General features: G+C 39.6%; 1 protein-coding gene across 1 annotated transcript in view; it reads left to right on the top strand.

The window, feature by feature from the left end:
• The window catches only part of LOC133982056 (polypeptide N-acetylgalactosaminyltransferase 18-like), a 162,644-nt gene that overhangs the window by 107,822 nt on the left and 41,528 nt on the right, over nucleotides 1–13,294 (top strand). Inside the window, exons 5-6 of the mRNA XM_062420957.1 lie at nucleotides 2,561–2,758; nucleotides 5,848–5,962. Of these exons, the coding sequence (XP_062276941.1) occupies nucleotides 2,561–2,758; nucleotides 5,848–5,962 (313 nt within the window). The remainder of the gene's footprint in view (nucleotides 1–2,560; nucleotides 2,759–5,847; nucleotides 5,963–13,294) is intronic.

Below are 13,294 nucleotides of genomic sequence, written 5' to 3' on the forward strand. Positions count from 1 at the left end.
TATAAAAAACATGACAACATATATATTATTATAAATATTGTGAAATTAAAATAAGCTGTTATCAGCATTTTTTGGGTGTAATGACTTCTTGGACATCTCCCTTCAGCAATGAAAACATCAATTATGTACATTAAAACTAAGTATGACTCAACTATATACCTTTCTCAACAAAATCATTGCTTTCTATAAAGCCCCAACAGACAGAACCTTATTAACCCAAGTGAAATGAGTTCTCAGAATCATAAGTCTGTATCTGAAAACCCCTTTGTGATAGGATGTTAATCAGATTTCATTAAGTGTGTTATTTTGACCAATAAAAGATAACCTTACTGTATATCTAACATGAAAGCTTTAATCCTCTACATCTCAAAACCTCCCAAGGAACCTTGCATTCCCGTTGTACTAAAAATCAGAGGATGACTCAAAACAGTTTCGGGACTATGACAGCAGATGAAGTAACTCTAAAGCACATGTTTTGAACACCCACACCCAGAACTAAAGTCCAAAGTCTCTTTGTGTAGGTGTTATTCGTGGTTTAATCTCCATCTGCCCATCTGCTTCAATCTCTTTGAATGAAGTGTTCCTCTCCTTCGGCTCACCCGCCTTCGGTAAAACATCTGTATGGACAGCACCCTTGCGATTACTGCCCAGACTGTTAACAAGCCCCGTGTGAATCTTAAAAGCCATCTGACAAGCAAGGCCATCACCACAGCCACAGCCCAGCAGGTTTTTGGTATTGAGCATTCACTGAATCCTGTATTACCTGATCAAGGGCTGTGCTTAGTTGGTAGTCCAGGCTCTGGCTTTCCATCTGGAGTCTCTGTAGGCCCTCTCAACTCTCTATGGCTGCAGTCAATCTTGCCCTAAAGTAGCATTGAATACATCCACTTCAACCAGTTCTTCTTAGACTAAATTCAGAACCTTGGGAATGGCTTACGATTCTAAGTGGGGTGCAGTACGATCTCTCCAGGACTTTACACTTCGCTAGCACACTTTGCAAACTGATCCTACTCTAGCTTCCCCAAGGAACACTGTCCACCACTCCTTCGGTCTTTGATTCAGCTCCATCCTCACTCCACACCTTCCTAATCTAGTCAGGACCGCCGACTTATTTCCTTACTTCCAGCCTGGACTGACAGTCCCCTTTGCTTTCTTATTTCACTCCCTACTGTTTGCTACATTGTTTTATTCAGGTGATTGTGCTCTTGGCATTTTTGATTCCCTTTTGTCTTGCTATTGTTTCTTTAATTAGCATTTCTGTATTACAACAGCCATCAATATTTAATAGAAACAGGAATACAGTTATTGCACTCTGAGATTGTTCAAGTTTTACTGTTGTATCCATTTAAATATAGTCAAAATGCAGAGGTCTTAAGAATTAAATGTGTGCACTCTGTTTGCACTCTGTGTCTTGAATTAAAGTTGCATTGGAGTTGTTGAGTAGTTGTTAAGGAGAGCTGACAGATGCACAGTGACCATATTCCCAGCATTTAATGTGTTAGCAAAAAAATGACCTATTTACACATCCAGTAAACACAACACAAATATCTTGACTTGTTATCTGTTAAATGCTCCACTATGTATGTTCACCAGCTGGTCCCTAACTTTGTCAGTCTTACAGCTTTGATCATGTAAAGTGGTTAAGTGGTGCTGAAAACAGCTTTCTGCTGTGGCTGGAAGAGAGGTTGATAAGAACTGATTTTGCCTGGTCGAGAAACAAAACAATGAACTAAAAGACACTAACAAGCCCCATCGATCTGAGGACAACTGCAAAACTGGGTGCTACTTTTGATCCATTGTCAATACAGTATTGACAATGTATGTACCACGTACCATACCATTATGTACTATACCAGTCAATACAGTATGTATATATATATATAATACATACTGTATTGTACATACATGGTTAGGGATAGGGTTAGGGGTATCTTATGGGTTAGGGTACATAAGACAGTATAAGACATACTGTATTGACTGGTGCAGTTTTAAGTCAGCAGACATTAAGCAATATTAGTATTTGTATCATGTGACATGTATCCAACCACCTAATGAATGCAAGAGCTAAAAAGAGAGTATGTTTACTCTTGTCTTGCTTTGTGACAAAAAGCCACACACAGCAGCAATTACACCACTGCCTCAATGTCCCCCATTGTTTATGTGTTTTGTGTCGCGTATAAAATGAAGTCACGGCAGTTTCGTGGAGCCGTGCTATGATGACCCCGCCCACGTTGAGTAGGTACTTTTTTGTAATGGAAAACGTCGTTCCTGGAACCGTGTCGAGCCAAGTAGTGCTAGAACTGTATAGTGGAAAAGCGCCATATATGTCATAGTTTTCAATGGCTGTCAAGGTCTTGTTTTAACTAATGGAATCAGGTTTAGTTGAGGTAGTTTCTGGTTGAAATGGTATATTATTTTGTAGCATGTACCTTAAGATTATAATGATTTATAGGCATTATCCTAGGCATTGAGCCCAGGAGCCAATAATGTACCACTAACCAGTGGATTCATATGTTGTCTTTGCTTAAACTCGTTTTGTCTGTGCCGTCTCGTCCTACAGGGCAGAACCTATTCTTCAGCGAATAAAGGAGGACCGGACACGGGTGGTATCTCCCTCTTTTGACAACATCAAATACGACACCTTCGAGATCGAAGAGTACCCACTGTCTGCTCAGGGTTTCGACTGGGAGCTGTGGTGTCGATACCTCAACCCACCAAAGTCCTGGTGGACACAACGAAACCACACTGCCCCTATCAGGTAAATACAATGACAACTTTAAGACTTTTTTTCCCCAGCTCAACAAAAGGGATAAGAACTTAACAAGAAACCTGTTAGACAGTTTCATTTCATTGAAGAAAATGCCTTGTTACCATGAAAAAAAAGTCAGACACCAGCAAAATAATCTGCCAGCGCAGTTTTAATTATTAATAATTTGTCTAGAAGCATATTGAAGTAGGTTTGATAAGATCACTTACTAAGCTCATTATTTTTACATTATAATTTCTTGAACACTAATCCCCATGAATAATTATGCATGTAAATTCTGGTAAGTGTCGTGTCAATATATTCCAACCCATATAAAACCTCAGGGATGCAGCAAAGTCACAAAGTACATTAAGTGTAACACGTCCAATTGTTACTCTTCAACATACTGAAGAAGAGAGCAGGTATTTTTTTCTCCACTATTACAGATCACATCACTTTTGATGCGACCCACAGTGTGTACAGTCAGTGCACATACTCTGGATATAATAGTACAGATCTTCAATACTGTTGGCCAGGAAAACATTGCCAATATGACAGATAAAGGCTGCCTGGAGACACTGCGGAGGCTACTACAATAAAACAGCCCAGCAACAAGAGCAAAATTGCCTACTCACCAATATCTGCAGGAGGATAATACGTCTGTTGTTGTGGCTCATGGCAAGCGAATCAATGGCGCAGTGTTTATAGATTCAGACAAAGACAAGAGGACGTATCCTGTTCAATATTGTAATGGAGGAAGATGGACAGTCCCAATTATTTATTTTACCATTTTAAGTACTTTTTCTCAAGTGCACTTTGTCACTGGCTTTGCTCACCAGCACTCTTTAAAAGTGTTGTCAGTGTTTAATGACTTTCAAAGTATTTTGTTAAAAAAAATTACTAATTTCTGATGTAAATATGTAGATCATTTCACATTCTTCGATTAACTTTTCCCATAGTCTTACTGTTTGATACATTGTTCAGAGGTGATGAAAACTGAAACCGTCTGCTTATTATTAACTTAAATCCCACGTTCACTAGTTAATTGGTTTTGGTCATTCAAATAATTGCAAATTCAATTTGTGCAAATCGAATTTGTACCACTAATGAACAATATCAACTATAATGAGCCCTGCATTATTGGCTAAATTTTGTGGCCTTGTCTTTTAGAGGGGAACAGATATTGAGCTCTATTCTGGTGTCAGTGCATGACATGTGCTGCAATGTCACACCAGCAAACTGGTATTTTCCTGGGATACAATGAGGTTATTATCTCACAATGCTGGTTTGGCATACTGGATAGTACTGTACACTCCAGTGGGAGGAGAAGTGAACCGGAGGGTTTGGTGATGCCAATCTAGTAGCACATTGTAACCTTGGTACCAAGAGTAAGCGTGGTACCAAGGTAGAATAGAATCACTTGGAAGTGTTTAAAATATGAATTGCACATGGGATAATAGACTTCAAAATATTCCTGGTTGCCAAAGGAACTCTGCCAGACCAGCTCAGTTCAGGTCGAAAGCTTGGTACACCTGTGTTCCTTAATGTATGTAAAGGAAATATGAGATAAGATAAGATATGATTACACACACAGAGGCCATTGTACTGTAGGTATGAATACTTATTAGAACGTGTTCATTTGTGTTATTGGGTTAGGGTTTTAAGAAACAAAAAGTGTACAAAATGTTATATATTTCACAGCTTGACACATTTACCTCTCTCCAGGCTTGCTAGCCCCATTTTTGAGAATATCATCCATCAGCACTTTACTTGATCTGTCACACAGCATTCCCTATACAAACCTGAGGGGGGGGAGATTCAAAACATTATATTTTTATCCACATGATCCCACAGATATTTAACGTACCAACACACATTTCAATCCAATATTTCCACATACTGTGCTTGCAATGGGCACGGCCTGAGCAAACAACTTCACATTCTTCTAGTGTATTAGAGGAGAGTGGAGCAGCACAGTCTGTAGAAATATTCGATTTAAAGGCTAGTTTCATCTTTCATTCCGTCAAAAGTAAAAAAAAAACTTAGGGAACCATGAAATTTAGAGACGCAAACCTATTGTTGAGTAACTGGGAAAGCTAATTAGCTGCAAGCAAGCAAGGGAGGCCAGCATGATGTTACTAGCTTCGTACTAGCTCCTTAAAACATTACTAAGCAGGACACTATTCAAATTTGCATACGAAATGTCTATGTAGTATTTTTTATTTGTACATTGTTTAAAATCTTATGGAGTGAATGCAGTGTTTTCATAACATGAACCTAAAAACGCTGCATGTGAAATGTTCTGTCAGCTCCACAGCCTTTATATATCATATATGTATATTCCAAAGACCTGCAAGATCTGGCAAAACATGGACCTGTAAAACCCCTTTTCCCTCCTAAACATGTTTGATATGATGCAGCAACACCATAAATGTGATACTATTGAGATATGAATGAATATGTATTAAATACATACCCAATATTTAATGTATTAATTATGATTATATCATGCCGATACATGCAGATTGTAGAGAAAAGAATGTCTTCAAAGCCAGAGGTGGGACGGCCCATTTCTATTAGCATTTTGGGCTTCAGAGTTTCTGGCGGTTTGCCAGTTTGTGTATCCACAAGAAGGAGAAATTCACCCAAACAAGCTGTTTTTGCAGCAGTGCTGTATTTCATATTGATAAGAGGAGATGTGTGGGACTGACAGCATACTAATGGGAGTTATTTTTCACTCCTGTTGATTCAGTTTGATGTTGATGAAAGATCTGTTTGCTTTTTCCCCTGGATTTCCTCCAAATGTCCCCGAATTTATTGTGTTAGGTGAAGGCATCATTTTGACAGCTGGATTATTTGGAAGTCTAATGTACTGCATAGGTTTATCATAAAAAGCCTATGTTTAGAGCACTGAATGTGCAGCATACTTGAAAAAAAATAGACTTTCAGGGTCTTTATGCCTTTGAATCAGGCATAATTCTGCTTACATGTTTTGAGGAGAATTTTGCATTTAAACCCCCTAATTACTATATATTTAATTCAAATACAAAATCTATATTTTTTTCTCTTTCTCTCTTTTGTCTTTTCATCGTGTATTTTAGGAGCCCCGCTCTGATCGGCTGCTTCGTGGTCGACAGGAAGTACTTTGAGGAGATTGGCCTGCTAGACGAAGGCATGGAAATTTATGGCGGAGAAAACGTGGAGCTGGGCATCAGGGTGAGTCAGTTTGAGAACCTGTATCTCATTAACCGCACATCTATGGCAACCACACGCCATCAGTATACTGTATTTGTCTGAACCCAAGCGTACACAAAAAATACCCGTAACACAGTTTAATTAGTGTCCTGTATGGATGGATGCATCAGCAGTCATGTCCGTCCAAATAGAAATACTGTACTCTGAATAGTAGACGTGTCCAGCATATAGGAAAAGAAGAATGACCTTTCCTTTGACAGAATTGGGGCTTTATCAGTCATCCACATTATTCATTCAGTCTGACTCACTCAAACTGAGCTGATTACTACTAATGTAATGATGTGCCAGATAACATTATAGCTTAATCCAATTAAATCAGTGCGCTTTTTTTTTTTTTATTAAATGTGACATTTATTACCATATGACAAGTTTAATTTTCATGTTTTGCTGCACTTCCTGGCAGTATTTAGATTTAACAGGTTTCATTTTCAGCGAATTTAACTGCAGATATAATGTTAACAGTTACTGCAGGGATTCTCTTATTGGATCTCAAGAGGCAGAGGGCTCTCAAGACTGCAAATCAGTCCCATGGGGACACAAGTGTTAGAACAGCTTCAAGACTGAAGGGGCACATGAGAAATCCGAGAGAAACTGTTGACTCAGGCTTAGTGCAGAGTGATTTACAGTCTAGTGTCAGTAAAGCGCAGGTTTGATGATAACACCAGACCTGGCCGACGCTGATCCGAGCCTCTGGGTTAAGAGCACATCACAGTGGAAAATGTGTGTAATTCACTCAGGCTTGACCATGTCAGGTTCAGATTTAGTGGACAGCTGTGGACAAAGCGAGCCTATAGAAGAGATTGGTGGGTGATTATTGTGCTTTATTCTCTGTCTTCTTTAAAAAGAAAAACTCACACTGCAGTGCAGCCCTACTGTCATTGGCTTTTCTCTTATTATATCCAGCTGTGAGTGGTTGATTGCTGTTGCTACCACACACCAGCTTCCCCTATTCCAGTCTTGTAATCCTCCATAATAAAAGTAAAAAAAATATGAAGGAGACACGTGCACGGAGACTGAAGATGAATTTTTGGCAGAGGAGAATCAAGCTTGCATGGAGCTAAGCTGTATATAAACAGTTTACTATTTTTGTGACTTACACCTGACAGATGAGCAAACACTCTCCTCAAATTGAATATTTCACTTCTGGTATCTCCCTAATAATGGTTCTGAAAATGAAGTAATTCTATCTACAGTGATCTGAACTTGTAGCAAAAATAAAACCCATGCAGACGCATATACACAGTGGCATCGACTACACTGGCTGTGGTGTTTAGTGTAAAGGCTTCACCATATTAAGAAGTGTTCCATACCAGCTAGTGTGAAGTGGAAGATAATAATAAAATCCACCAGTAACTGCTGACTTGTCATGTTCTGCTACTCCTAATCTGTAGCACAGCTGTTGCATAATTGAAGAAAGCTACAACCTGAAGTGTTTTAATATCCGTCACCAGGCTGTCTTGTGAAACAAAGACACTTCCATTCTATCAGATGCAAAAATCTACTGTAATGCTCAGAATTGCACTTAAAAATATTTTTTTTTTTCTTTTATTCTATTTTTTTATTCCAGCAGTCAGAGATTTGGTACAACATATGCTAAATTATTGCCAGTTATGACTTAATTATTCAAATTATTGCCAATTATTATTTAATATTTTTTTGCTAATGCCAAATTATATTGCCTGGAGCTGTTAGACTCAAGCACAGGTGAAGAGCAGGCTACAAAGGTCAGGTAATTTCTTTCTTCTTCAGACTTCAGACCTCAAGCCTTTTTTATTCATTTTAAATCTTCACACAGTTCCCTCTGGAACTACAAAATGCTTTATACAACTTTTTTCACATATGTAGTATTTAAGACTCGCAAGCACTTTGATGTATAAACTCATGGGCATTCCCCTTTAAGCATAACCTAATGTGGATTTTAGGCATCTATACAATTCATATACCCACAAAGCTGGATCTGTCAATATTCCCATTTCATATATTTTCAATGTTGTTCAAATCTCTCCCAAGAGCACATCCATCCATTCATTACATTATTAAAAAAAAATATCATTATTATTATTTTTATTTAGTTTTTTTTATCAGCGCAACTCTATTTTCTTTCTCTTTTTTTTTTACATTTTTATTATTATCCTTTAACACGGGTGGATAACAGAAGTACTTACAAGAGAGGAAAAAAGTATTTACAGAACAACAACAACACGAACAGCACATAACAAACAAAATCATAAATAAATAATTTTTTAAAAATAGGTTGCGTCTGTGTGTGTGTGTGTTTGGGTGGCGGGGGGACAGGGAAGGGGTGTAGCAGTCACGATAAGCAGTATTGAGCAAGCACATTGTGGGTTATTTTGAGTTGTCATACTGGGGCTGGGAAGTTCTGAGTGAGAGAAGTGATATAGAAAGGAATCAGCTCTGGGTGAAGGAAACGAGGAAACGAGACCAGGTGTTATGGAACGGGATCAGATTGATGTGAGCTTTTTTAGGATTTAGTGGTCTATTAACAGATTGAGTCAATGGTTGACTGATAATTTTGTTCTGTCTTTCCAATTGAGTAAGGTGGTTTTCTTGGCCGCAGTTAAGTTTGGACATGTTGTGGGATTGTAAGTTAGGAGAGATCGTCTAACAGAGGGATGCCAGGGGAGAAGGGGATGCTGAGGTTGAGGATCTGAGTTAGTTTTCCAATGACCTCTTACCAAAACCACCTAATGGGTGTGCAGAGCCAGAGTCTATTGCAGTGGGATGGTGTGAGCAGGTGTTGCTGTCTGTGGAGCCCATTTGGTACATCCTGTGAGTGGTGATGTGTACTCTGTGTTGGACCTTGTATTGAATTAGCGGAATCTTTGAGTTGTATGACATGTAGAATGTGTTGTTGCATATGGTTTTCCATTTGATGTCTGATTGGTGTACTGTATATTCAAGTCTGATGTCCATTTTTCTATTGGTATTGTAACAATATTGTCATAGTAAGAAAGGTGTTTGTAGATCTGTGTGGGAGTTATGGATATCAGTTTTCTTGTTAATGGTCTTTTGCAACTGTATGTACTGGTAGCGACAGTAAGTTTGTTTAAGAAAAGTCAAAGGGATAAGAGAACTTGTCCCAGGCTGGTTACTCCTCTCCATTTCCAGGCAGGGAAGTTGATGGATTCACCACTGATTTTAAATATAGTGTTAGGTCAGTAGAATGGGATAATTTAAGGTTAAGTGTGTCATTTGCTTTCCACTGGGCAGTGAAAGTGGTATTTATGGTGTTAAATTTGAAACAGCTGTGGGTTTTAACTTATTTGTCTATGAATGCAATATGCTGAATGGGGAGATCCATCCAGATGGTCTGTTCAATATCAAGCCAAGCAGAAGTGAAGTTGTTTATCAAGTGTCAGATATACTGAAGCTGTTGGGAGAGGAAGTAGTGGTAAAAATTTGGTGCATCAAGCCATGTTGTTTGGACCGTACTTATTTTGATCCTGGGCCTTTTGCCTTTTCAGCCAAATATATTGACTACTGAATTTAGAGAGGAGAACCAGCCCAATCGTGGATGAACAAGGGTCATGGCAAATAGTTTATTTTCAGGATATATTGATGGTGGATGATGTCAGTGAAAGAGAGTGGGAGTTTATATCATCTCTCCAGGTCTTTTTTGATGCTATGTAGTTAAAGGTTAAAATTGAACTCTAACATATCATTTGGATTTGTTTAGACATGGATTCCAAGATGTTTAATGGGTTGAGTTGTGTGGTTATAGGGTGGGTCCCCAACCTCAGCACCCCAGTCAAAATGGTTCAGTAGCAGAATCTCAGACTTTGACCAGTTATTGGAGCAGCAAGAAACACTGCCAAAGCTTCTATGACAAGTGCTAAAAGTAAGTAATGGGGTTAATGTGCATCCTTGTCTAGTACCTCTGTTTAGGTTGACTGATCTAGATAATTGTTTCTTTGGTGATTCGAGATGCCGAAAGTGTGTTATGTAGAATCTTAATCCAATTGATGAAGTAGGAGCCAAAGCCAAAATGGTTAAAGGTGTATCCACTTTCTTGGATACTGAGCTACTTTATTTATGCGCTTGAGTAGAGGTCTTCACGGGTTTGAATCGTTGGACCCGGTCTCAGACGGAACCATGTAAAACCTACCCAAAGTCAGTTTTAACTCCTTATTCTCAGTTTGCGTCAACTTGTTCCTCATATCAACAAAGAACATCTCCATTTTCCTCTTCACTTCACAGTTTACACTCTCCTGTCATCTCAAAACAGGCCGTTGTACCCCGCTGCAATATGTTCAGAGCTGATTCGTATTCTTTGTTCTGTTCAGGTCCACTCAGGTTTTGGACTAACCCTAATCCTAACCGTAACCCCAAATGACCTGATTAGTAGAATTTAGTTCCAGGTAAGGTCTCGGCTCCTCAGGACCAAGTGGACCTTTGAAGTCTGAAGATGTTTAATATCTTCTAGCAGCCTATCTCACAGTCACACGAATCTAGCACTGTCTCACAAGTCCACCACAGTCTCTATGGTTTGAACTTACTAACTACATCTAAAATGTTCTTCAGGAGCTGTCTTGCTTTTGAAAGGGCAGCTCGTACTGAGTATGGTGATGACCACATGATCAGATACAGTTTAAAATGAAGGCATCTTGCATTTTACCTACTCAGGGTGCCTTTACATCACACTACAAAAGCAGAATGCACAGTAAAGTAAAATAAAGATAATCATAATATGTAACAAGACTTATTTGATTCCATACTAAGGTATTGATTTGAAAACAACATACCACTAGGGTAATATCACAAGCTGATGTACAGGGAAACAGCAGGTAATATTACTAAAGCGCTGAACAAGCAAAGCATCTATCAGTTTCCACGGCGACAGATGTAGAGTGGCGAGTGCAGCCCACAGTTTACTGTACTTTCGGTCAGTCATGTTGCACTGCCAGCAGGAGGTGCTGGATTCAGCTCGAACAAGCAAAGGATACTCATGATTCAATTATGGCACACTAAATATTCTTTTTAAAATGGCTTTGAGCTGATATCAGAAACATACAATGTCATGAATATAAATTGCTAAATGTGCCAAAGGCTTATAATGTCCTGTTGTTTTTGCACAGTTTGGGTCATTGGCAGTAATGTGTCTTTCTTTGGCTCATAAAAAGCTCTTTGTGTGGGGCTCGGCCTTGACTTTCTCCATATGAGGCTTGAATGTCAAACCTATACAGCCAAGTATTATGAGTCTAATAATGGTTTTCTCCATAGCTGCTTGCAGTGTGGGGACCATGAGTGCCTCTGCAACGTCCATAGAGATTGCTTTCCATTATATAGCTCTTTTGGCATATAATTATTCTGCATAAGCCCCTACTGTAGAGACAAATTGCTTGAACACCTGTTGACATTAGCACAGAGGAAACTTGGATGGCGCATTCAGTGCAGCATAAGTAGCAAGGCCACGAACAGACGGCCTGTCTGCGGGAGGAGATCTCACCATCGCCGCCGCGACCTCATCGGGTCATGTTTTTCTGACCAGCATTAGATGCTGCCTCCAGCTGTCGTCCGCTCCTCCCGCATTGCATTTTAGCCTATTCACCGAAAGAGGGGCCAGCAATCACGCACAGCGCTGCACATCAGTTACCCTTTGCAGCTATGACAACAAACACTGAACTGAAATGAACCCTTTTTCAGTGGAGAGGCTCTTCAGAGTTACTGTCGAGCACACTGTGTGATTGTGCGTACAACAGGGCGGGCTGGAGCTGGACAGGTTTACCCATGTCCATCTGTCTGTCTGTCAGGTTTTTTAAACGGTTGAAAGGCAACAAAAAGGTTAGCAAAAATATCTGCCAGAGTACTGACATTTCATTTCTACAGCCAACACTTCTAGTGCCACGGAATATTAGAAGTCAGAACCTGACATCAAATGTAGCTCTGACAACCCTGCCTACACACACACACACACACGTCATTGTTGTTAGTGATTTCATACAACATAGTTTGACTACAAACACATCAAGGCTGACAGGAAAAAGTCAATATTTCCATTTTTTGCCAAAGAAGCAGACTGCACTGCGAGAGACCCTTTTTGCAGATCGATGATTATGTAACTCAGCAGTGATATTTTGACAGAATCAGTTCTGCAAACGTGTCTCAAGGGCATTACTCTTACTCTTACTAATTCATCATGTGTTGAGTTCAACCCCGTGGATTAAGTCAGAAAACAGCCAGTTTGTTCTATTTCTATCTCCTTCACACCAAACACAGGCGTCTTTTGTTATCAGCGATTTTTTTGTGTGTGTGTGTTTTTTTTCTCCACTTTCTGCAGAAGCGCTCCATATCTCCGGCCTGCACACTCCCATTGTGATAAAGATTGTTTTTTATGAAGCTTCATTTGCGCTGTGGCGTAATATTGTGCATATTTAATGCTCATTGTCTAATGCTTTCTTTTTTTATCACGACGGGCGGTCGTCCTCCGCGTGATTTATTATTCACAACTTCATTTGTTGTCGCCTTTCGCCTCTCATTTTCTCATTAAAACTTTTAAAACCACAAGTCCACAAGTCAGATTTGTTCCGCGTTAAAGTGGAGAAGACAGACTGAGAGACAATTAGGGATGTAAATGTGCTGCGTTTTGTCTGGGTGACACACTTACAAATCAGGCAGACACGAGTCCCAGACATAGTGTGCCAACACACATACATGAACCGTGACTGCCTAGTGTCAAAACGATGTTCCATGATGTTTGCTGGGTACTAGCTGGCACATTACCCTGTTTTATCCCACAGGAGAAGGCTTTTTATATAGAGAAAAAATATGAGGCAAAATAAAGAAAAGACTTAAGGAGAGGACAACGGAAGGGCTGTTATTATCTCTCTCCCTCTATTCCACTTTCTTTATCTTCCCTCTATACTTCTCACTTTATCTCCCTTCTCTTTCATCCCTTCACCTTCCCAGTTTTATGTTACGCACTGTTTTCTGAATCTTTCCTATTTTTTTTCCTACTTTTTTCTCGTCTCAGTCTCTATCTCGCTCTGCACACCCACATGCTCAGACATAGATTGTTATACTCGAAGAATAGCTCCTTAAACTCCCACCCCGTGTTTTTAAATCCTTTATAGAGAATGTTGAGGTATTTCTGAAGGAAGCGTGTATTATCTCCGAATTTGGCTGGAGTTTGTGCTCCTGCCTGGGCGCAGGGCCATCGCTACAGTTTTACTGCTGTTTTGCGGTAGCTCTTCGCTTTGGAAGGATGGAGGGAAAGAGTCTGGCCGGCAGGAAAGATTATAGCGCACACACACACAAACAAATTGAAAGACTGGA

Source organism: Scomber scombrus, chromosome 6 (assembly GCF_963691925.1).
Source record: "Scomber scombrus chromosome 6, fScoSco1.1, whole genome shotgun sequence".
Lineage (NCBI taxonomy): Eukaryota > Metazoa > Chordata > Actinopteri > Scombriformes > Scombridae > Scomber > Scomber scombrus.